The 25179-nt window shown below is 34.5% G+C and overlaps 2 protein-coding genes across 4 annotated transcripts; both read left to right on the forward strand.

Annotated features, from left to right (window-relative positions):
- The first annotated feature begins 375 nt into the window (after window positions 1-375).
- On the forward strand, window positions 376-17078 carry LOC101205685 (vacuolar protein sorting-associated protein 26A). 3 transcript variants are annotated; one of them, XM_011655615.2, is made up of 12 exons: window positions 376-531; window positions 9402-9449; window positions 10082-10156; window positions 10370-10444; window positions 10553-10625; window positions 11041-11085; window positions 11283-11394; window positions 11668-11734; window positions 14308-14352; window positions 14811-14866; window positions 15196-15371; window positions 16588-17078. In XM_011655615.2, the coding sequence occupies exons 2-12, from the start codon at window positions 9447-9449 to the stop codon at window positions 16764-16766; spliced, it is 906 nt and encodes a 301-aa protein (XP_011653917.1). In that variant the 5' UTR covers window positions 376-531; window positions 9402-9446; the 3' UTR covers window positions 16767-17078. The 3 variants fall into 3 exon arrangements, with proteins under 3 accessions (XP_011653917.1, XP_031740041.1, XP_031740040.1); XM_031884181.1 differs by lacking the exon at window positions 376-531 and adding an exon at window positions 969-1203; XM_031884180.1 differs by lacking the exon at window positions 376-531 and having other exon boundaries at window positions 9383-9449.
- Window positions 17079-18455: 1377 nt separating this feature from the next.
- On the forward strand, window positions 18456-20746 carry LOC101205449. The gene has a single exon (XM_004144627.3). It carries the CDS (start codon window positions 18526-18528, stop codon window positions 20440-20442), a length of 1917 nt encoding a protein of 638 aa, XP_004144675.2. The 5' UTR covers window positions 18456-18525; the 3' UTR covers window positions 20443-20746.
- Window positions 20747-25179: the final 4433 nt, after the last annotated feature.

The following is a 25179-nucleotide window of genomic DNA, read 5'->3' on the forward strand; positions in this document are numbered from 1 at the left end:
AACAACATTTTAAAAATTACCAACATAACAAAATTTGTCAAAGTCTATTAGTAATAGAAGTCTATTACTAAAATGCAAAGTTGCAAATATCGGAATATTATTGTTAAACCACGTTAAAAGTTTATGAAGGATAGATTTTATTATATTTTTAATTTTTTTAAAAAGTTGCTACACACATTATTTTTAAAATTTCTAGCTATTATAATTAGCATATAAGTAAGCGGATGGTTGGTTAATTTAGCGGATTAGTGAATTAGAAAAAAAGAAAAAGAGTAATTGGGGTGTTAGATTGTTTCGTTTACTTGTTAATTTTATATTAGATAAATTAGAAAATTAGTACTTTAAAATTAAAATAGACAAAAATGAAAATAAGTTATTCTTTTTTTCTTCTGAATCTGGCGGATAGTTCCTTCGATAGACTATTCAGACTAAATCGTCAGCGGCAAGTGATCAACCATCTCTGGCAACCAACGATCACTTCCGGCGACTTCCGGCGACTTCCGGACTCGGGGCAATAGCTGCTGGATTCAGGTATAACAATTTTGAATGGGAAGGGTTTGAAAATTTAGTACAAATGCTATCTAGGGATTTTTTTTATTCATTTTATATCTGAGATTTGTTTTTTGTTCGATTACTCCTCCTTGCTTCCCTCCAAATGAACAAATTCATCGTGTCTCTAAAACTAGAACGATTGTTTGATTCTCAAAATTTGCCCAAAATCACGATCAATTTCCTGATACAATTTTAATGAAGAAACCACAACTCGGTAAAATCGAAAATGTTGAAAGGAAACGGAGGTACTTGGTTGGGGAATGAGAAGGTGCTTGGAACCATAATGGTCATGAAAGGATTGTCAGCCAATATAAGCCGGGAGAGTTCTTGAAGGACAGTGAAGATTTTAAAGATTGGATCAAACGTTTGGAATGCTACAACAAAGGAATGCAATTCGTCGAAGTACGTGATGGTGAATGAAACCGATACTGGCGAGCATTTGAGATTGGATAAGGGAACCTCTAAGGTTTATTTGTTCCGTTCCTCGTTTATTTCTCTCCGTTTCTCTTTTCCTCTCCACATCGTCTTCTATCTTTCTCGGCTTTGTTTTCTCTCTTTCTCTTCTCCGGCGCGTCATCACCATTATCGGCTTTCGTCTTCTCTCTCCCTCTTCGCCCGCTGTCTTCTCTCTTCTCCGGCTAAAGTTACAAAGTATGTGTTTCTCTATTCCTATATTTCTCTCTTCTCCGGCTCTGTCTCTCTATTTATCTCTTCCCCGATCTCCATCTTCTCCGATTCTCTTTCTCTTAACTTTTCTTCTCCGATTCTCTGCCTTCTCACTTCTTCGGCTAAAGGTATGTGTTTCTGATTTTAACTTTACAAAAAAATCTATTCCCCTCGATCTTTTTATAAACAACTTCATTTTAATTTTCTGTGTTTGTTCCTCTCTCTGACCATAACCCATGCTCTAATTTTTTACATGTTTTTTTTTTTGGAGTTTTGGTTGCATCTGACTTTTAGGTTGAGTACTGTACTTTGGTAACGGAAATTTGATGACATTTAGTTCTCCTTTTACTTACTTTGAGCCCTTAGTTGTCTGTTATCTGCCATCTCCTTTCTGGGTTTTGATGCTGTAATACATTTTACTCAGTGTTAAAACTTGTGATGGATTCCTATTGGCTGCCACTTTAAGCTGTGATTTTGGGGTTAATGAAATTTAACTCTTCTTATATGGGGAAAATCGTGAGATGTCCTTGTTATAGTGTGTTTCAAGAGGCCCCTTCGGGGACATCCAATTAAATTGGAACGATATAGTGTGTTTCAAGAGAACTATAGTGCTATTTGCTGAAATTGGCAGATAGATTTTACATAATGTACCATGGAGTAGACATCTCTGCCTTGGCGATTTTTTGATGGCAAGAATATTTCTTCACAGGGAATAGCTGTTACTATTGATTGGTATTTCCGTGTATGAGAGGTGTTTGAGGAGTGCAACCTTGATATATCGTGGTGTACGTTTCAGTACAAGATTGAGTATTGGAGGAGTGTGCATTCAAGAATCTAATATCATTGTGCAATGGAAGATTTATGAAAGGAAATTTTGGACTTCAATTAGGAAAATAAACCTTCAAATTTGTGGCTTCTAACCCATGCTCTAACTATATATCAGTGTTTTAGAGCAATTTTAACCCCGAGAGGAAAATGGATTTGCTTGTGTTCAACAATGGAAACAAGTTTTCAGTTAACCTTAACCCTAAAAAGAAAATATCGAACAAATCCATGGTAGTGAGGTGAGAAATTATCCTACTTATCATTTACAAGATTTTAGAGAAAGGAGACATCGTCCCAGCGGTAGAGAAGAAGTGTTTAACTATTGACATTTTTCACTGCAAAATGTCATTGAACGTTTTTTTGGTGTGCTGAAGGCTCGATTTCCTATTCTTAAGCAAATGCCTCCATACCCGATCAAAACACAAAAATATATACCGATAGCATGTTGCACAATTCACAATTATATTAGATTGAATGATCGTCAAGATGATCTATTCAACGACTTTAGCAATGAATCAATGAACGTTGGAGATACACAAAATTTGTCGGTCAATCTGCAAAGTGATATGATTAAATTAGATGTGAGTCGACATCATCTAAGAGCAATGACCCGAGCGAGACATGATATTGCCAATCAAATTTGGGCAACATTTGAACGATAGATACAATTTTATGTTATTGTTTTTCTTTGTGCACTGTGACTTGTTTGCATTGAATGATATAAACTTTTTTGATCATTTTCTTTTTTGTGTTTAATATAGGACATATTTTTTTGTTTAATTTTTAATTAAATTAGATGTGAGTCGACATATTCTTAATGTTTGACATTATTAAGAAAACAAGACATAAGAAACAGGAAACGAGAAACCGTTATTAAACACGTTTTCTGTTTCTGTTTCTTTTTTTTTTTTTTTTCAAGAAACAAGAAACAAGAAACAAGAAACAGAAACAATTATTGTTAGACCACCACTGTTATTTACATATAATAGAAGAAAGAAAAATATGTCACGTGAGGAATTAAAACAGTTAATTAGAAATTAGAAGAGGAAGTGGAGAGAGGAAAGAAGGGGTGACAGTTACTTGGAAGAGCAAGTTAAATCGATGAGAAGGGGAATGAAGAAGAGGGGCAGTTTTTATGAAAGGAGAGGTCTGCAATACTCCTTGAAAGATAGGGGAAGCAGAAGGCTGAAGTTTTGTGTTCTGGATTGCTTTTTAGTATTTTGTTTTGTGTGTTGTTTTGGTATTTTGGATTAGGAGGTTGACTTTGCTTGTTATTTGTGAATTATCTGTTATGTGACTCATTTCCTGAGGTTCACGATTTGCTTATTATTGTAAGTTGTGTTTGAATTATCAAGATAATAGAAACACTACATCAGTGTTCTATCAATTGTTATCAGAGCCCTAAAACCTGGGCATTCAGAAAAGATGGCGAAAAAAGATAAAAAAGGTCTGGAACTTCTTGAGCAGAAATTTATGGAAATGCGAACAAAGTTAAAAAAAATACCGGTGATGGAGGAAAATTTAACTTTGATTTCGAAGAACATTGAGAATTTGAATGCGATGATAGCAAAGCAGCGACAACAACAATAGATGGTTGTGAAATATCTTGAAGGTATTATTCGAGAGAAGGCTTTGACATCGAAGGAAGACGAAGGATCTGTGAGTAGAGAGAAGAAAAGCGAAAATATATTAGTTGAACTCAACGATGAATTGAAGTTGCACCTGAAGAGCAATGAAAAATTGACTGATCAAAGTAAGTTTAAGAAATTTGAAATACCGGTATTCAATGGCACGGATCCGGATTCTTGGTTATTCCGAGCGGATCGATTCTTCAAAATACACAGTTTTACTGATTCACAGAAGTTGTCTGTGGCAATTATCAGTTTTGATGGACCGGCTATAGATTAGTATCGTTTTCAGAATGAATGTGAGGCTTTTAAGGATTGGGATGGTCTAAAAGAGAAGATGTTAACTTGTTTTCCAACAATAAGAGATGGATCTCTGGTGGGCCAATTTTTGACTATTAAACAGAAATTCATAGTGGAAGAATATCGCAATTTATTTGATTAAGTTTTAGCTCCTGTAGCCTTTCTACAGACAATTGTATTAGAAGAAACTTTTATGAATGGGCTTTACCCATGGCTGAAAACGGAAGTGTCTCTTTTGGAACCTAAGGGCTTGGCTGCAATGATGAAATTGGCATTAAAAATAGAACACAGAGAGATGGTTTGCAAAGAGGCTGGGTTTGTTAGCGTATATAAGAATAGGATTCAGTATAATTTGCCTAAAATCAAGGAAATTTCCAACAGCAATACTACAAATATACACCAGGGGGAAATACACCTATTAGAACGATAACATTGAAAGGGGTTATGCCGGGGGAGAACTGAAGGGAAGGGCCAACAAAAAGATTGTATGATGCTGAATTTCAATCTTGGAGAGAGAAGGGATTATGCTTTAGATGTGAAGAGAAATATTATGTTGGGCATCGTTGTAAAGTGAAAAAACAAAAGGAATTGAGAATGTTGGTTGTGCACGACAATGGGGAAGAATTAGAAATCATTGAAGATGACCCATATGATGAAGAATTGGAGATTAAACCAATGGAGGTAGGAGCTGATGAAAATCTCAACATTGAGTTATCTATCACCTCAGTGGTGGGATTAAACAACTCTGGAACCATGAAAGTGAAGGGAAAAGTGAAGAATGAGGATGTTGTAGTGTTAATTGACTGTGGGGCTACCCACAATTTCATATATGAGAAATTGGTGACTGCATTAAATCTTCCTTTGAAAACAACTACAACTTATGGAGTGATTCTTGGGCCAGGGACGACTATTAAAGGAAAAGGCGTGTGTGGCTAAGTGGAAATTTTGATTGGTGATTGGAAGATTATTGACAGTTTCTTGTCCTTAGAATTGGGAGGGGCGGATGTGATTCTTGGAATGCAGTGGTTGAAATCTTTAGGTGTCACTGAAGTGGACTGGAGGAAGTTAATTATGACTTTTCAGCATTATTGGAAGAGGATTAATCAAAGGTGATCCTAGCTTAATGAAGATAAGGGTTAGTTTGAAACATATGATGAAGACTTGGGATAATGAAGATCAGAGTTATTTAATAGGGTGTCGAGCATTACACAGTAGTTTAACTATAGAAGAGATGTATGATGAGGAGACAAAACCCACAGCCGAAAATTTACTGCCCTCTCTGTTAACTAAGTTCGATGATGCATTCAGTTGGCCCGAGACGCTACCACCGCAACGTGGGATTGAACATCATATCCATCTCAAACAAGGGACGAATCCAGTAAACGTGTGGCCATATAGATATGCACACAAACAGATATAGGAAATGGAACGTTTGGTGGATGAGATGCTGGCTTCGGGAATTATTTGGCCAAGTACCAGTCCCGTGTTGTTGGTAAGAAGGAAAGATGGGAGTTGGCGTTTTTATGTTGATTATAGAGCGCTGAACAATGTAACAATCCCAGATAAATTTCCTATTCCAGTTATTGAAGAGCTCTTTAATGAACTTAATGGAGCGAATATGTTTTCAAAGATTGATCTTAAAGCGAGATATCATCAAATTCGGATGAATCAAGAAGATGTGGAGAAGACAACTTTTAGAACTCATGAAGGGCATTATGAGTTCTTAGTTATGCCATTTGGGCTCACCAATGCCCCTTCAACTTTCCAAGCATTAATGAATTCAATCTTCAGGCCGTATATGAGGAGGTTTGTGTTGGTTTTCTTTGATGACATATTAGTTGCAGCAGAGGATTGGAAGAACACTTCCAGCATTTAGAAGTGGTGCTAGACATTCTTCGAGCAAATGAACTTTATGTCAATCTTGGAAAATGCAGTTTTGCCAAGTCACGGATAGGGTATTTGAGGCACATTATTTCAAAAAAGGGCGTGGAAGTCAATCTTGAGAGAATATGAGCTATTAGGGAATGGCCAATTCCAACTAATGTTCGAGAGGTGCGAGGATTTCTAGGATTGACTGGTTATTATAGAAGATTTGTCCAAAATTATGGTAATATTGCCGGACCATTAATTCAGTTATTGAAAGCGGGTGCCTACAAATGGAGTGCAGAAGCTGAAATCTCCTTTGCAAAATTGACGAGGGCAATGATGACTTTGCCGAATTTTAGTTTGCCATTCGAAATAGAAATGGATGCTTCGGGGTATGGAGTTGGGGCAGTCTTGACACAAGCTAAGAAACCTATTTCTTACTTTAGTCGAACTCTGAGTATGAGAGATAGATCGCGGCCAGTTTATGAAAGAGAGTTGATTGCCATGGTGTTTGCAGTTCAAGGGTGGCGGCCAGGTTTGTTGGGAAGGTAATCTTTAGTAAAAACATATCGTAGGTCATTGAAATTTCTTCTTGAGCAAAGAGTGATACAACCACAATATAAAAAGTGGATAGTGAAATTATTGGGATATTCGTTTGAAGTGATGTATAAACCGGGTTTGAAGAATAAGGCGGGTGATGCTCTTTCTAGAGTACCCCTAACGGTTCATCGTAATCATATGTCGGCACCAAGATTGATTGATTTAACAATTATTCAAGAAGAGAGATAGACCGAGATCCGAAGTTGAAGGAGTTCAAAAGCACTGTGGAGAAACACCAATCTGATATTCCAAATTTTTCGATACATCAAGGTGTGTTGCAGTTTAAGGGAAGGTTAGTTATTTCCAAAACTTCATCTCTCTTACCCACTATTTTGCATACCTACCATGATTTGGTGTTTGGAGGGCATTCTGGATTTTTGTGAACATATAAGAGAATGATGGGAGAATTATATTGGGATGGAATGAAGAGTGACATAAAAAATATTGTGCGGAATGTTTGATTTGTCAAAGAAATAAAACATTGGCTCTTTCACCAGTAGGGTTATTGATTCCATTAGAAATTCCTGATACTATATGGAGTGATATTTCTTTGGATTTTATAGATGGATTACCCAAGGCTGCTGGACTTTGTGATGGTGGATAGACTAAGTATATATGCTCACTTTCTGGCCATAAACATCCTTATACAGCTAAAACAATGGCTGCAGTTTTTGTTAAAGAGGTGGTAAAGTTACATGGCTATCCAAGAGCTTTTGTGTCTGATCGGGATAGGGTATTTATCAGCAATTTCTGGAATGAGTTGTTTTGACTGACTGGTAATAAACTCCACAGAAATTCAGCTTATCATCTGCAAACAGATGGACAGACTAAAGTTGCTAACAGAGGGGTGGAAGCATATCTTCGCTGTTTTTGTGGAGAAAGACCGAAAGAGTGGACCAACTGGTTGCATTGGGCAGAGTTTTGGTACAACACAACATATCACAGCTCACTTGGTATGACTCCTTTCCAAGCAGTGTATGGATGACTACCTCCACTATTAATTTATTATGGTGATATGGAAACGCCTAATTCCACTCTAGATCAGCAGTTGAAGGATAGAGATATTATCTTGGGAGTCTTGAAGGAACATCTCAGCATTGCGCAAGAAAAGATGAAACGGTATGCTGATTTGAAGAGAAGAGATGTAGAGTTTGGAGTGGGAGATCTGGTTTTTCTCAAACTTAGACCATACAGACAAACTTCTTTAAGGAAGAAAAGGAATGAGAAGCTATCTCCCAAGTATTTCGGGCTATACAAAATTATTGAAAAAATTGGAGCAGTAGCTTATAAACTCGAACTTCCATCCACTGCTGCCATTCACCCGGTATTTCATGTGCCTCAATTGAAGAAGGTTGTCGGCGATCATATGCAGGTGCATGAAATAGTGCCTTACTTAAATGAAAATCACAAATGGATGACATTACCAGAAGAAGTATATGGTTATCGGAAGAATCCAAATAGGAAGGACTGGGAAGTCTTGATTAGCTGGAAGGGGTTGCCACCACACGAAGCTACATGAGAAGAACAATTGAACTTCCACATACACCAGCAATTCATTTTAGAACTTTGATGCTTTTTGTTGGCCATGTATGAGTTTGAATGTATATCTCTTGTTTTGAGTATAGCTTCAGTAGGTCTTTTGGCCTAGGGGAAAAGTTTCCTTGTAGACACTGGTTCCTCGAAGGATTCCCCCTCGTTTGAAGATTTCATTTCATCAAGGAAATTCCAGTTTCCTTTGGAAGTGACTCCAGATGATTCAATCCACTCTCTCACTTGGTTGAATTAACCTATTAAGTTTGCCTCTATACTAAACCTTAAGTGTTGTGCGGTGTTTGAAATTACTACAAGCACACCTTCATCTTCTATTTTTGTTTTTAAAACTATTTCTACTAACAATTTTGGATGACTTATAAAAGTAAAGATAACTTCCCGCACAAATCATTATTTATAATCTCGTGGAAAATTAGCTTCAACTATTTAAAGAAAAATGTTACCTAATGCTATGTCTTTGCTTGGAGAGGGTTTAACTTTGGCTTGAACTATTTTGAGTTTAGCACTCTCCCTTCAAAATAGTGTCTGTTCTTCTCCATGTGCATTTCGTTTTTTGGTTTGTTGAATTGACAGTGAATGCTTATGATTTGATTTGTCTTTTGTTTCTGGGTACCTTGGTTTGATGTTCCTTGAATTGTTGTTTTGTTTGGATTTTCTCTTGAATTGAGGACATCTGACATTGAGAATCCATCGTACATCTTTCTGTTTTTCTCTCCCATTTGTCTTCACCGTTCCCCTGGTTCTAGTTTCTTTATCATTTGCTAGGGTTTTCCTATCAGTTTCTTCTTGTCTGTCTTTGTGAGGATCTCTTTGGATATTTCATTGATTAATGTAATTATTCCTTATAAAAAAAAAAAAGAAAGAAGGAAAGAAAATAAAAGAAAAGTTATCTATGCATATTGTGGGATTGATTGGAGCCCTTTTTTCTAGTTTAGCTCCTTTTTGTGGGTTTTTTCTTTTGATGCCCTTATATTCTTTCAGTTGTTCTCCATTAAAGTTTTGACACTTCGTTCTTTTATTTAAAAGAAGTTCTAATCATGTTTTTACTAAATTGTTTTCTTAAGAAATAAAAGACTTTCCGAAGATGCTCCCAAACATCCTCTATTTCTCTGTGTTTGTTTTGAATATGGGAAATGAGTTAAATAAATGTACTGATTTTTTATTTTATTTTCTTTGTTTTATTTTTTATTTTTAGTTTCACGGTGTTTTACAGCTTCTCTTGGGTTGGTTATTTTTTGTAGGCCTTCTTGTATTATTTCATTTTTTTTTCCAATTAAAGCTTGGTTTCTTTTATTAAAAGTGTCTAAGTTAATATTGGCTCATGAATTTTCGTCTCTATTCAGGATGATTGTAATGTATACATAGCTTGTGATTGTATTGTGAAAATCATGATGTTGTACTTGACGTATGTAGGCTGATTGCGCCAGGTTTGGGAGCTAAATTTCACTGCTGACCATTATGGTAATATATATTAAAGTACTTATGTTGATTGCATATGCCAGTTCTTTTATTTTTTTCTGAGGAAATTATTCCATGTTTGCATATGAGAAGTATAAAAGACCTATTTCTATTTATGAAAGACCCCCCATAGTAAAGGTGTATTCCCGAAGAGACAAGAATAGGAAAAAGTAAGAATGATTGAGAGTTTGTTGGTAGTTTTCCAATTGTGTGGGCCCTTAGGAATGTGTTTGTTAGAGTGGGGCTAAGTATTTTGTTGTTTCTCCTAGCAATTACTTAAGTGTCTATTGTGGGAGGGTAAGGGTATCTTTTTGGCTGAATGATTTTGGTATAGAACACTCATTAGAGAATTGTGGAGAGATTGGGCAGCTCTCAAATCTTTCCCCACAGTTGATAAATAAAATTGTGGCTAAGCCCTTAACAATTTATTATGTGTTTTGTTTCTTGTTAAGAAAAAAGTATAAAAGAAGGCATTGACTAAACTGCCAAAAGGAGTTGCAGAAAAGTGCACCACTTGGCAATTTATACACGTGAAGTTTACTGATATTTATTTTATTTTTATTCAAAATATGTCTTCCATGGGTATCAAGATGTGATGTGTCATGTTTTTTAATAAATTTATTTTTTATTTTCAGAATTACCTGCTTGGAGCTTTTAAGCCATCGTGCAACGTATCAATTGCATTTTCAGATGGCAAAACACGCAAGCAGGTATCCTATTTACAGTAATTAGATATTGGATGAACGAAGAAAAAGTTCATTCCATTTCTCATTTCAAATGGGTTTTTAAGACAACAACAGGTAGTATCAATAGAAGCTTACTGCCTTTGTTAGCTATTGAGTGTTGTAACGCTTTTTGCTTAAACTTACTACTTTACAGAATATAGTTTTAATTGACGGTTTTTTAAAACATTTGTTCTTTAGGTTCCACTAAAGAAGGAAAATGGTCAAACAGTTTTGGTTCCCCTCTTCCAAAGTCAAGAGAATATTACTGGGAAGGTATATTTATTTTGTGATGTTACCATTTCCTTCATCAATCTTTATGAAATTTGTTTATTCTCTGGAAATCGTTAGATTCCAATTTTCATTTTTTATATTGTGCTTCAGATAACAATAGATCCTCTACAAGGAAAAAAAGTTGATCACAATGGTGTTAAAATTGAGCTTCTTGGTCAAATCGGTTTGCACTTCTTCTTTCACATCATGATAACTTTCTTGTATTTCTCAATATTTACATTTATAACATCAACAAATTTGTCTCTTTAGCACCAAATCATTCTCTTTTATCTTCTAGCTTTGAAGTTATTCTTATCGGCTTCAGATTTGTGTTAGTACATATGTTATTGTGTGTGTGTTAGTACATATGTTATTGTGTGTGTGTTAGTACATATGTTATTGTGTGTGTGTTAGTACATATGTTATTGTGTGTGTGTTAGTACATATATTTTTTTTTGCTTTCTTGTCCCTTTTCTTAACCATCCAATTCATCAACCTTGCTTTCTGTCTGTCAAACTTTGTTACATTGATACCATCTCTCTTACTATGAGTACCTGATATTAAGGTTTTTTTTCTTTATTAATTATTTATTTTTGCAGAGATGTATTTTGATAGAGGCAACTTTTACGACTTTACTTCTCTTGGTAAGTATTATATTTGTCTCATCCTTGTCCCTTTTTGAACTTGACTTGCTACGAGGAAAAAATATTATGAGACTGCAAGGGGAGGCAAATGAAATTTTCGTTATCTTTGACGCATTCATTTTGATGTTTTTCGCTGAATTGTTATTGTACATGTGGGACATGTTCTTCAGTATTTAACTTCTTTTAATTTTGCCCAGTTCGTGAATTGGATGTTCCGGGAGAAATATATGAAAGGAAAACATACCCATTCGAATTTTCTACAGTTGAAATGCCTTATGAGACATATAATGGGGTGAATGTGAGGCTGAGGTACATAGGCGTTTGCAATTAAAATATATTTTTTTTAATAATGTGGCTATCATCTTTCCTGCTTGTGACTCGTCTAAATTGTTTACAGTTTCACACTTCTAATCCATTTCTTGTTATTGATTTTGATGCACAATTATTTGTTTGATTGTTTATACATTATGGTCATCTGTTAAACGGTGCATCATGATATTAGAACATTTTCTAATTTTAATATTTCAACTTATGTTAACTAAGATTCTTTTGATCCATTGTTTTCTGAATTTCCTTCCCTAGGTATGTTCTCAAAGTTACCATCAGTCGTGGTTATGCTGGTAGCATTGTGGAATATCAAGACTTTGTGGTAACACTTGCCACTATTTCCTTTGGCATATGATACTGGTTTTAATAATGGCACTGGATGCACATGTTGATCATGCATGAACATTGAGACTAGTAGTTCACACGTATATTTTTCTCTTTTAACAATAATTAACATGTATAGTCTTCTGGTCTTACATGTTCATCATTGTGTTCCCAAAAATTCATAAAACCATTTCGAAGTTCAAGAAAAATAATGTTTCAGTTTATTTATTACTATTATTATTTTGGAAATGGCATCATTAACTTATGCATTGATAAAATGTTTGTGTGCCTCGTACCTAAATTCTCAAGTGTTGAAGTTAGGATATTTCTGTCCATTTAATTTGGCCTCAAGTCTTTATAAAGTTCTAGCAGAAGTACTCTTTGAAATGTTGTTATGGTGCTTTCATCAACTATCTCAAGAACATGTTCCTCGTTTTATGCAGTGTATATTGTCTTTAAGCTATAAAGACCGTTTCTGGACATTTCAACTACACATAAAAAAACCTGCCTGTGGCATAATAAAAGATGTCGGAATGTTGGACATTGTTTTATTTTCCTCATTCAGTATATGTACTGGATTTTCTTTGCTTTATTACTATTATTGTTATTTTTAATATGAAACCAAGTTTTTATTTTACTGAGGAACATGAAAGGATGTAGAAGGGAATAAAAAGAACAAGGCCGCAAAAGGAGTCCTTCACTACCTACAAGAAAGGACTCTAATAGAAAAAGAATAAGTCCCAACAGATAAATTGATAATTACAAGACATTCGAATTGCTGACACACACAAAGCAACATTTAACCACACCACCTCTCACATGTCCAAAGACCTCTAACTCTAAAGATTTTACTATTCCCTTCTAGCCACACCCCACAAAACAGGGGAGGAAAAAGCTTCGCCACAACACTCCTCTTTTTGGGAGAGTTCATTTGGATCTCCTCAAAGACACTGAAGCAATGACTCCAAAGAAAATGAGGAAGCTGAGAGCTTCACAAAATATGATTTGGATTGTTCTCATGATATCTACATAGAACACATCATTGCGGGTACGGCACAAGGGAAGAATGCTGCTGGATACGGTCATGAGTGTTTACTTCTGACACTCGGGCAAGAAAAACTTAGGGATTTTAATCTTCCAATGAGAGGTTAACAAAGTTTCCTTGGTCAAGAGAATGGGAACAAAGAATATGAAATATAAACAGCAATAGATCTCCTTAAAAGAAAGCACTCAATACAAGTCTATAACCCGAAGTAAGATAGAAGGTTGTGAGGCGTCTATTGTGAAGACTTATGCAAAAAGGGAAAAGTGAGAATTCACTTGTTAGTCAGTGAAAGGTGTTTGTGTTTGTACATGAGGGACGAGTAATTAGTAGGGGCAGAACTTATTTTTGCAGTAGAGAATAGTAAAAGATGCCTTTCAAAGACCCACCACCTAGAGTCTCTCTTTCCATTAGCAAGAGGATGACGAGAGCCCACAGAGGGTGAAGAAGACAACTATGAGGAAGCCAAAATATTGGCCACAAGGTACAACCTCTTTTCACAAAAGTGGTAAAGTTGTGGGAACAACACACATAAGGCTTCTCGCCCACGCAACAATCCTCCCAAAATAGGGCTCAAACTCTTCCTCAATAGAACATTCAATGAATGCCAGGAAAAATAATTGAAAGCTCACAACAATAGCAGTCTTGGTTTTTGCTCAAGCCCTTCCAAACCACCACTTTTAACCCACTCAAAAGGGTGTGGTCTATAATTGCTATGATTTTGTAACAATGAACATGTGGTTCTCTGAAGAATCACTAGAACCACTTAGTGGGCATAGCTTCATTCCGTAATCTTTATGCCTAATCGTCCAGGCTCCACTGGTTTTGAAACCACTTTTCACCTATGTGAATGAGGTCTCCCACCCTTCTTGATTCCTTCCCATAGAAAATCTTCCCCACCAAATGAGGTTCCTCATCAATGTCTCTTATCCTTATTATGTGTCATTTTAATACTAATAGCTAGGAAAAGCCCCTAGTTCTTTTTTTTTTTTTACTGTTTTCTGAATCTATAAGTAGGGAAAGATTTGTAGCATGGTTCTGTTCTGGCATATGTTTGATTTTTGGATAAAAGGTAGTAGCAGACGAATTTGGTAGGAGGGCAGCGAGCTATTGGAGTTTCATTCACTTTTTTTCATTTACTAGACTTCTACTGCTACTGGATTATAGATTATTTCTTTTGTGATTTTTTGTGATTGAACTTTGCTTACATTTTTTGGTTGTTTAATTCATTTATTTCTTTACCCCCTCGGCCCCTCCCCTCTTCTAGGGTTTGTTTCATCATCGACATCATTATTATTATTGTTGTTAATTTGTCTGCTCTGTCCTCTTTTTTAACTTATGCTGTTATCTCTTGTACTTATATCTCTAGCATGGGAAGTTCCATTTTACATAAATTATGGAGGTTGGTGGTACAAGAAGACTGAACTTGTTTGTCGTAGTTATTTCTTTATTAACATCTTGATTGCCATAAATCTAGCTGGCTTATGTGGATACTTACATTTAAGCTTGTAATCATTGACTTGCATCAGGTTCGCAACTATTCTCCACTTCCATCAATTAATAATGGTATCAAGGTCAGTACAGTAAAATACCCCATACCTTGAACATTTCAGACCTTTTTGCAAATATATTTTGTTTTTGGATAATAAATAATTTCATTGATGTATATAGCTTTTTTTTCCCTAAAAAAAGATGGGATAAGAGCCCCAATCCAAGGGAGTTCCAATAAACATCTCCTATTGGACAAAAGAGAGGAAAAACTTCATTTTATACCAAGATAAAGAATGGAAAAGAACACTGTAAAAAAAAATGTCTGGAGAGACTTTCTCCTTTGATTAGAAAATCTTATGATTTTTTTCAATCCAAATTAAGGAAAAGAAAGCCAGAATCAAACAATTGGTTGTTTCGATCCTTGTAGATCTTTTTATATATATATTTTGAGAGTTGAAACTCAAACAGCATAGCATTTCATTAACCAATAAATAAAAATCAGACATTAATTGTTTACCTCATTTATTTATGTTTTTTGTAGATGGAAGTCGGGATTGAAGATTGCCTGCACATCGAGTTTGAGTATAACAAAAGCAAGTAAGTGGTATAGATTTTCTGGCTGCGTTTGAGCTACACTCTTACAAAATCTACCTCATCTTCATGTCCATTTCTTAAAATAAAATTTTAAAAAAGAAAAAAAAAAAGAAGAATTTATTGAACCTTCAAGGAATTATTGATCCTTTTGTTACCTACAAGATCAAACTTTTATTGGCATTTTCAGAAGCAGACTTTTTGGGGTTGTTTCATCACTCATCTTTAAAAATTTTAATTATTTTGAAACTGGAAGCGATGGTTTTTCCCCTTTGCAAATGATGGAAGGTTATGAAATTGGTTTCTTAGTAAGTGAAGAAAATTGGTACGTACAGGTACCATCTCAAAGATGTTATAATTGGCAAGATTTATTTCCTGCTGGTGAGAATTAAGATAAAAAATATGGATCTGGAGATCAGGCGTCGAGAATCAACAGGATCTGGTGCTAACACTCATGTCGAGACAGAGACACTAGCTAAATATGAGCTGATGGATGGAGCTCCAGTGAGAGGTGCTTTAAATACTTTATCTTTTTTTTATTACCTATTGCAGTGAAAGTAGCATATTTGTGTTACCAAACAACAAACCTTCTTCGTTTATTTTTCCCTAGAAACAACTTTTATTGATATTTGAAAAGTAACAAGGTACTAATTAACTAAATCCTAAAATAAAAACTCACAATGTTTTACAAGGCTAAAGGCAGGCGACTGTTAGGATTCTAACAAATATAAACACAATAAATCCTAACAAAACAGGCTAAAATAGAGACGGTACTCTGTTATTTATATTACTTTCAGCCAATATGTGATGACAAGAAGTTCAAAGATGAAATAACAAAGAAAACAGTAAAGCATACCCAGCACCTTTACATGGAGGCTGGGGAAATCCCCTAAAAAGCTATCAGCACACAAAAAGATAACCTACCTACCTGATCCCATAAAGATGTATTTACAGCTCTCTCTCTCCTACCCGTGGGCCCCATCAATCAAGTTCTTTTCCACAAAACATTCCCTCGTCATTGGATTGCTATGCAATTACTTTTCTACCCTTTCTCTTATAAGTATGGATAATTGGAGGCCTTACAGCGATCTTGATGCTTTTCCTCTTCAAGAGGTGAGGCATAAGCCTCAAATAGTAAATTAAAAACACTTCATTGAACTTAAATTGGTATGACCATATACTGCTAAACACGATAGTCATATAAAAGTGTAAAAAGAAAATTCAGTCCCATAACTTTTACTTAATAAAAAATTCTAAAAAAACATCTTCATCCTCACTATTACTGCACTACTATCATTAATAGAATTGATTTATACTGCAAATGTTTATTAAGCTAGGAACAAACCTCATTTGTGGTTCAACAAAGGTGTAAGTCTCGAGGCTAAAACTAACTGTTTCAAGGCGTAAGCCTCATTAGCTTTTTTAAAGTACTCATAACAACCTTAAAAAACACACGATATTAGACCTTGTTGCTTATATAGTACGTGAAAATGTAGATTTTATTTTATTTAATGAAGCACACATGTTTTAGCTGGACTCATGTTGGGGTTGGTTTTTATTGTATTCCCTTTGTATTCTTTCATTTGTACCGAAGTTTGGTACTTCATAAAAATGAATGTGGAAATGTGACCAAGATATTCTGGATTGAAAGTTGTTTTTACTGGTCCTGTTTTTATAGTTTTCACAAAACTGGCAACTTAACATATAGTTTTTGCTTGCTTCTGTAGGTGAATCTATTCCAGTCAGACTCTTTCTTAGCCCTTACGAGCTTACGCCTACGCATCGTAACATCAACAACAAATTCAGTGTGAAGTATTATTTAAATCTTGTTCTTGTTGATGAAGAGGACAGACGCTATTTCAAGCAGCAGGAGATCACTATATATAGGCTTCAAGAGACAACCTGATTCCTCATCTCCAAATACTGTTAGATAAAGTGGGTTTAGGAAAGTTGGTCAACTACTTGGAGCGCTTTTGTAAAGCTTTTTTATCTGGAGAATATCTATTTCTTGTCCAAGCAAAATGTTTCGCTGCTTGCTTAGGCATGAAATCTTGGTGAGATCATTTCTTTTGGTTGCTTGTATGTCTAATGTGTTGATTGTATGAACACGGTTACCAAATTGTTGCACATTTCGTCTAGAGCAACAAGATCTGATTTTGGGTGTGGTTAATTGTAGATTATATTTTCTTATTGTGATATAAATATTTTCTTCTAATTCCTTTTTTGTTTTCTTAACTCTGCATATTGATATACCATTCTTTTGTTGTTCAGAAAAACTAATAATATATTGCTTAGTAAAACTATGATGCTCATGCTGGTGGGTGTGTAGTAATTGCCTATTACGAGCCATATTCTGTTTTATAAGTTTGTGCTTGGGAAAGGTGTTGAGATTGATTAAAAGCAAGCCACGCTTCTCCCTCATTATATTCTATCAACAGGCCGTCACTATCAACAATCCCACAAAAAATTCGTGAAGTTTGGACTTTCGATCTTGAATCCGAGTTTTGGTTCATCGATTTCATTGATCAATTCTTTACTCTCTCATGCATATCTTGCTCGGTAGCTAAAGTCAAAGAGACTAACTACTTCTCCAATTGGTTTAAGATTGTATAGCAAGATTATAGTTATCTTTTTTACTATCTAGAATTTAAGGTCCATTTGATTTGTGATTTCATTGGCCAATACCTCTTTTACCCTCCATATTGCACTCGCTCATGCTTCATCTTATCCTAAGTGTTCTCTTGTGTTGGTTATTTCTCCCACCCTTGTGAGGAGTTTCATAAGGTATAAAATTAATGTGTTTTCAGTAATGAGTTTTCCTCAAGTTAAATAGGGAGAAAAGAGATCACAACTCCACACTCTTCAACTTCGTTTATAGGAGTGACTGAATCAAACTAAATCAAGATTCAAAAAGTTCAATTTAGTGAAACTTGTTTGAGATTTATGGATTAAGGTAACTAAACCAACAATGAATTTTTGTAAGGAAAAATTGGAAGTTGAGTCGATTGGAGTGGTCTAAAAGGACAATTCACACCCATCCATGGACGGAACATTTGAAAGAGCTATTTTGAAACATAATTGGCATTTGCTATCTTATAAAATATTAAATTAGAAAGGAAAAAAAAAAATCCTTTTAGTTTTATTTATTTTATTTCTTCTTCCTAAATTAAAACTAGTGTTTGTCCTTCCCCTCCCTATTTCTTCTCTCTATGGTCTATAACTTTAGCGAGAGTTACCATTTTTTATTCTCAAATTTTGAAAATGTGTTTTTAAAATAGTTTGGAAAGAAAATCATGAATAAAAATGGTATAAAATTGATTTAAAAATAATATTTACTCTATCTGTACTATACTTATTATATAGTCGTGTATGGTGGCCCCCTTCATTAAACAGCCCTATAAAATTGAAATCGAAATGGATAGAGAAATATATTTTTTTCTTAAAGGCTAATAATTATGTTTAATTTCTGAGTAATAAGGAAAATTAATTAATTCGAAATTTGGAAATATCATAAATGAACGTTGACCATAAAAGGAAAGTATTTATTAATAAAGATTCTTTCTTGGTCCCTAAGCATGAAAGTTTTGTACATAAATGAAATGCAAACGAAACCCCTAACCTGTCATTAAATTCCATTCCCTCTTCATTTCTCATTTCCGATTCCCATGGCTCCTCCAAACCTTCTCGGTCCCCCGGAGCTCTACCACGCCGCTGCCCCCGTCTCACTCCAACCAACAGAATCAACCCCCTCTGGAGACCCCTTCGTCGATGCAATGGTCGCCAACTTCAACAAGACCGATGACAGCCTGCCCCCCATGGGCTTCACGGAGAATATGTCCGCGACCTTTCTCTCCACCGGCAATCCTTGCCTTGATTTCTTCTTCCATGTGGTTCCTGATACCCCTGCCAATTCTTTGATCGACAGATTGAGTTTGGCTTGGAATCACAATCCTTTGATGACGCTCAAGCTTATCTGTAATTTGCGAGGTGTTCGTGGTACGGGAAAGTCCGATAAAGAGGGATATTACACTGCCGCGCTCTGGCTCTACAACTTTCATCCCAAAACCCTAGCAGGTAACATTCCTTCTATCGCTGATTTCGGTTATTTCAAGGATCTGCCGGAGATACTCTACCGACTTCTTGAGGGTTCCGATGTGAGAAAGAATCAGAAGAATGAGTGGAAGAGAAGGGGGCTATCTGTCAGGCATGGAAGGTTCAAGCAAGAGAAGCCGAAGACGAGGAAGAAAGAAATTCAATCTTCAACAGACAGGGAGGCCAATATTTCGAAGGCAATGGAGAAATCGAGAATAGAAAAAGAGAAGGCGAGCGGTGAGAGGAAGTTAAGGAAGGTTTCGATGGCGAGGAAGGTTATGGAACGTTTCCAATCTGATTCAAATTTCCAACTCTTGCACGATCGAATCTCTGACTTCTTCACTGATTGCTTGAAATCTGATCTTCAATTTATGAATTCTGGAGATTTCACGAAAATCAGTCTCGCTGCGAAATGGTGCCCTTCCATCGATTCGTCCTTTGATCGATCGACACTACTCTGTGAGAGCATAGCGAGGAAGATTTTCCCTCGCGAATTGAATCCAGAGTACAAAGAGATCGAAGAGGCGCACTATGCGTACAGAGTTCGCGACAGATTGAGGACGGATGTTTTGGTTCCACTCCGGAAGGTTTTGGAGCTGCCGGAGGTTTTCATTGGAGCCAATCGATGGGATTCGATCCCTTACAACAGAGTGGCTTCTGTTGCAATGAAAAACTACAAGGAAAAGTTCATGAAACACGATGGGGAGCGGTTTGCCCAATACTTGAAAGACGTGAAGGACGGTAAGACCAAGATCGCCGCCGGAGCACTGCTTCCTCACGAGATCATATTGTCTTTATTCGACGGACAGGAAGACGGTGGAGAAGTTGCAGAGCTTCAATGGAAGAGAATGGTGGATGACTTGTTGAAGAAAGGGAAGTTGAGAGAATGTATTGCTGTTTGTGATGTGTCCGGAAGTATGATGGGGATTCCCATGGATGTTTGTGTTGGTTTGGGTCTTTTGGTTTCTGAATTAAGCGAAGATCCATGGAAAGGGAAAGTGATCACATTCAGTGCAAACCCAGAGCTTCATATGATCCAAGGGGACAGTCTGAAATCAAAAGCGGAGTTCGTTAAGAGTATGGATTGGGGGGGTAATACTGATTTTCAGAAGGTTTTTGATCAAATTCTCAAAGTGGCTGTAGATGGAAAGTTGAAGGAAGAACAAATGATAAAGAGAGTGTTTGTGTTCAGTGACATGGAGTTCGATCAAGCATCACAGACCTCGTGGGAAACAGATTACCAAGTTATAGTCCGAAAGTTCACAGAAAAAGGGTATGGATCAGCTGTTCCACAGATTGTGTTTTGGAACTTAAGAGATTCGAGGGCGACGCCAGTGCCGTCCAACGAGAAGGGGGTGGCTTTGGTCAGTGGATACTCAAAGAATTTGATGAACTTGTTTTTGGATGGTGATGGTGTCATTCAACCGGAAGCCGTCATGGAGAAAGCTATCTCCGGCAATGAGTACCAGAAGCTTGTTGTTCTTGATTGATCAATCAAGGTACACAGTACAGTACAGTAGTTTTGTTTTTGTTTTTGTTTCTATTTATTTTCATTTTAGGGAAAGTATATAGAAGGAAAAATAGTGAAGAAGAAGGCTTGGTTATTGCCGTTGTGCTCCACACTCTTGAATTCAAAAAATAATCAATTTTGTTTTTCTACCACAAGTCCAAAACTACTTTCACTGTTGTTGTTTTACTATCAATTCTAGACAACTTCAATGGACATGATGGATGCTGTAAATGTAAGAGATACATTGTGTTTCATTCTGAATTGAAGTGTAGATTGTGACTTCTGACTCGTTCATAATTACAGAACTAAACACATGGTACAATAATATTGTAAATGGCAAAAGGAAAAGGTATCTGAATGTGTTTGTGATTGGTTTGGATGGGTTGAATGAAATTAGAGTCAATTTCAAGTATCCAGAGCTCCACTGGTACTGTCCCCAATTCTCAAACAATAGAGACTGCTTCCTCTCCAAGTACTCTAATTGAAGGATAGATATGAACAACCCCCACCCCTTCTCCCACATCTAACAACTTTTTGTTCTTTTATTATTATTCATCACTTTGTTCTTACACTACAATTTCTTTCTTTTTTCAAGTAACCTAGTGCTGAAACAAATCTCTTCTCTCAACTTATCTACTTTTCTTTAGCATTTTCAGAATCTTATTGGAAGAATTTTAGATTTCATTTCAATGCTTTGTCTCTTCCAGCGGGGTGACAAGTTCTATTGTCACCACTCTCACAGGAAAGTCTCTTCTGGACGACGGTAGGATTCTTCGTCTTTTTTTTTTTTTTTTTGAAAGAAAGAGAACAAAGAATGGTTGGGGCTTTCAGCAATTGATATATATATTATAAATATAAATTGTTATAATGAATATGGGAACTTTTTATTTAAAAACAATGCAAATTTTGAAACTACGAGATCCACCATTTCATGTACTGTTCCCACACTTTCCATTTTTTTCCTTATTTTTCTTTTCTTTGTTTTTCTTTTTTTCTCTCTTTAGAGTCTAAAATTTTTCACAAATCTCCTCATTTTAAAATTATTTTCTAAAATAGGATTTTGTATAAAATTTGGACCATAATAACCTTTTAATAATTATAAATTATATATTATATTCGTACTAAATTTTGAATTATTTTCTTATAGTAAATTTTGAATTATTTTCTTATTAAGGATACTTTTAATTTATTGTCATATTAATTAATTCTTTATATAAATATGTGTTATTTTTAAGGAAATTATTTGAAATATTTTTTAATGAAGTGTAATACAAAATATAATCAAATATAGAATATTATTGGAATTAATTTATCATAACTGTGGAAATTATTTATCTTCATCACTAAATTCCATTCAATTTTCAACTGTCACCGTCGACCTTTTATTTCCATAACCTCAACCTTTCAATTTTTTACTGATTTCGTCGTCCGCAACTGTTCATCTTCATTATGTTAATCTTTGATTAATAAACAAACATCTAATTTTCTTCACTTTTTTCTTTATCCTCCAACATCCTTCACATTAACCTTACTATTTTTTTTTTTTTGTAGATTTTGTTTCCTTTCGGTTAGTTAGTAGGAATTTTCAATTATTTTTATTATTTTTTATTTTATATATATTTTAAGAACACATATATAAAATACACATTTTTTAGTATGTTTTTCGTCACGTCACTGTTCTAAATTTTCATTATCATATCGTATACTACAACAGTAATTAACTATATATCCATAAGGTATCATCGTTTATTGACATGATTTATTAAATATATACAACGTATTATTTACAATTATACTAATTTTTTAATATTCCCGCAAAACATATTATGTTACCTATTTCATTTATTATATATATCACATCTAACTTTCTATTATAATATATTTTTAATATTTTCGTTATTCGTATATACTATGGTATGCCACTGAATAATAAATTTTATTTTGTGATTTATCACATATATACTATAGCATATATTCACATACACATGTTCTTTTTTATGTTTTGTAATTTTTTCTTATTGCATTATTTTTTACATATATACTACTGAATAATTCATTCATGTTTTGTGATTTGTTACATATATACTACTGCATATATTCAATAATACATCTATAGATTTTTTTTCTTCATGTTTTGTGATTTTTTCTTATTGCATTTATATACCACTGTATACACATTATATATCCAATCAGTATTTTTCTAAATTCTTACATATATACTACTGCATAATACAAATATTTTCTATTATTTGTTACATATATACTACTTCATATATTCAATAATACATAAATTGTATTATCTATACTCAATATATATACCCCTAATATATTTCAAATACAAAATATAAATTCTTACCGACCTTAAATTTTTGTCAATTTTTTTCTTGAAATATCACTGTACTAGTTAGCCGTCGATGTTATTCTTCTTCACCGCTTATACTTTCTCCAATCTTCTATTATTTGGCATTTTTTGTGAAGAATTAATATTCAATGTATTCGAATAATGAAACTTTTACTTTATTTTTTTAATTTTCTAAATCATAACTCACGTCCCTGATTTCTCTCCTATCGATCCACCTTCTATAGACAAATTGATTTAATAATTTTTGTTCATAAAATATGTGTATAGTGGTGTTGATTCAACCAAAAATCTCTGGATATCACTGGAGAAGAAATACAAAATTGAAGTTGCTGGTTCAAAGAAATTTATTGTCGGTATATTTCTAGATTACAAAATGGTGGATTCCAAAACTGTAATCAGTCAGGTCCAGGAAATCTAGGTAATTCTACATGATATACATGTTGAGAATAATTGAAAAATTGACACCCTCGTGGGGAGATTGGGAGATTTCAAAAGCTATCTCAAACATAAACACGAAAAGATAAATCTGGAAGAACTTGTGGTTCGATTTGGGATTGAAGAGAACAATAGAAAGGCGAAAAAGTGTACTATGGATAGTGCAATAGATCCCATGGCCAACATTGGGAAAATAAACCACAACATAGCAAGAAAAAGAAGTTTTCGTGGAGAAAGTTCGAGTAAAATCCCACGATTCACAAAAAAGTTTAATGGCAAGTGCTACAATTGCAACAAAATGAGACATGAATCTAATGAATGTCATAAGCCAAAGAATTTGTAGAGTAGAAAATGCTCATGCTCATATCACACAAGTTGATGAACAAGTATCAAATGGTGTTGCAAATATAAAAAATATGTTAGCATCATATGTGCAAGTCTTTAATGGAAAACAATTATTTATAGGTAACTCTTCTACTTCAAAGGATGAGGAGCAAGAAAATGTGATCCTTAAACTGACTTCTGGCAAGGAACTCACTCTCAATAATATGCTTCATGTTCTTGACATTCCCAATAATTTATTTTTCGATTCATTGCTTAGCAAGAATGGCTTTAAGTTGGTATTTAATTTGTATCTGATAATTAAGTTTGTACTTTCCAAGAATGATATATATTTTGGAAAGAGTTATTTGAGTGATGGTTTGTATAAGTTAAATATACTCACAGTTGTACCAAAAAGTACTATATATTAATAATAAAATATCTACTTTTGCTTATATCGTTGAGTAATTTATTTGGCATTGTAGACTAGGACATGTCAATTTCGAATTCTTTGTCTAGGCTAATTAATATGAGCTTGATCCCAAAATTCTACTTTGATGCAAATCATAGATGTGAGATGTGTGTGGAATAAAAAATGACTAAAACACCTTTTTATTCAACTGAGAGAGTTACTAAATTGATAAGGCAATCCTAATCCTCAATCCAAAGATCCAAGCTATTAATGTAGCAAGAACCTTTGAAATAAGAAACCTAACACCTCCTTATACTAATTTAGATCAACCAAGAGAAAGTTAGGATTAGATTACCTCTTAGATCAAAGATCTAAAAGCAAGATTTAGAAATCTTGTTCTAAATTGAGTCACTCCACAATCAAACTTGATCAAGGTTAGATTGAATGACTCACTTGCATTCTATCACAAGAATTGCAAATTAAGGAAAAATGTCTCAAAATGAGATTTCAAATTACATTCATCTAAAGTCTTGTTCTTACAAATGGAAGGATAAAGGCATTATATAGACTTGTAGAGATTCTATTCTAATTAATGAAAATACCAAAAAGTCAAAATAAAACATTAACTAAGCTTTTTATCTTTCAACCACCATTTTTAATACTAAGCTATTAATGGTAGTTACTGTAACTTGTCAAATTAAAACATATGAAAAATACAATAAAAATGTGATATTAAGTAAGTCATAGGTCTTCAAAATGTTGGCTTCATGGAAGCTTAATGTCTACTCTATAGTCCACTTCAATCGAGAAAATATTGACCTTCAAAACTCTAAATGGTCCTCCGTCTCTTGTATTAGTATGTGGCACATGAAATTCATGGTGAACCGACTCTATCATTCTTGTACATGAAGAATGAATCATTGTTGAATCTTTGATGCGTTAGATCTTGTAGTTGGTCCTTCTGGAATGAATGGAACACCATGATTCACATCATAAACCTTTAGAGTTAATTCACAGTGATATTTGTGACTTGAAACTTGTGCAAAATAAAGAAGGAAAAAAGTATTTTATTACTTTTATAGATGATTGCACAAGATATTGTTATGTTTATCAGCTAAGAAGCAAATATGAGGCAATTGAAATGTTTAAGCTTTATAAAAATTAGGTTGAAAGTATACAAAACGCGA

Source organism: Cucumis sativus, chromosome 4 (assembly GCF_000004075.3).
Source record: "Cucumis sativus cultivar 9930 chromosome 4, Cucumber_9930_V3, whole genome shotgun sequence".
Classification (NCBI taxonomy): Eukaryota; Viridiplantae; Streptophyta; class Magnoliopsida; order Cucurbitales; family Cucurbitaceae; genus Cucumis; species Cucumis sativus.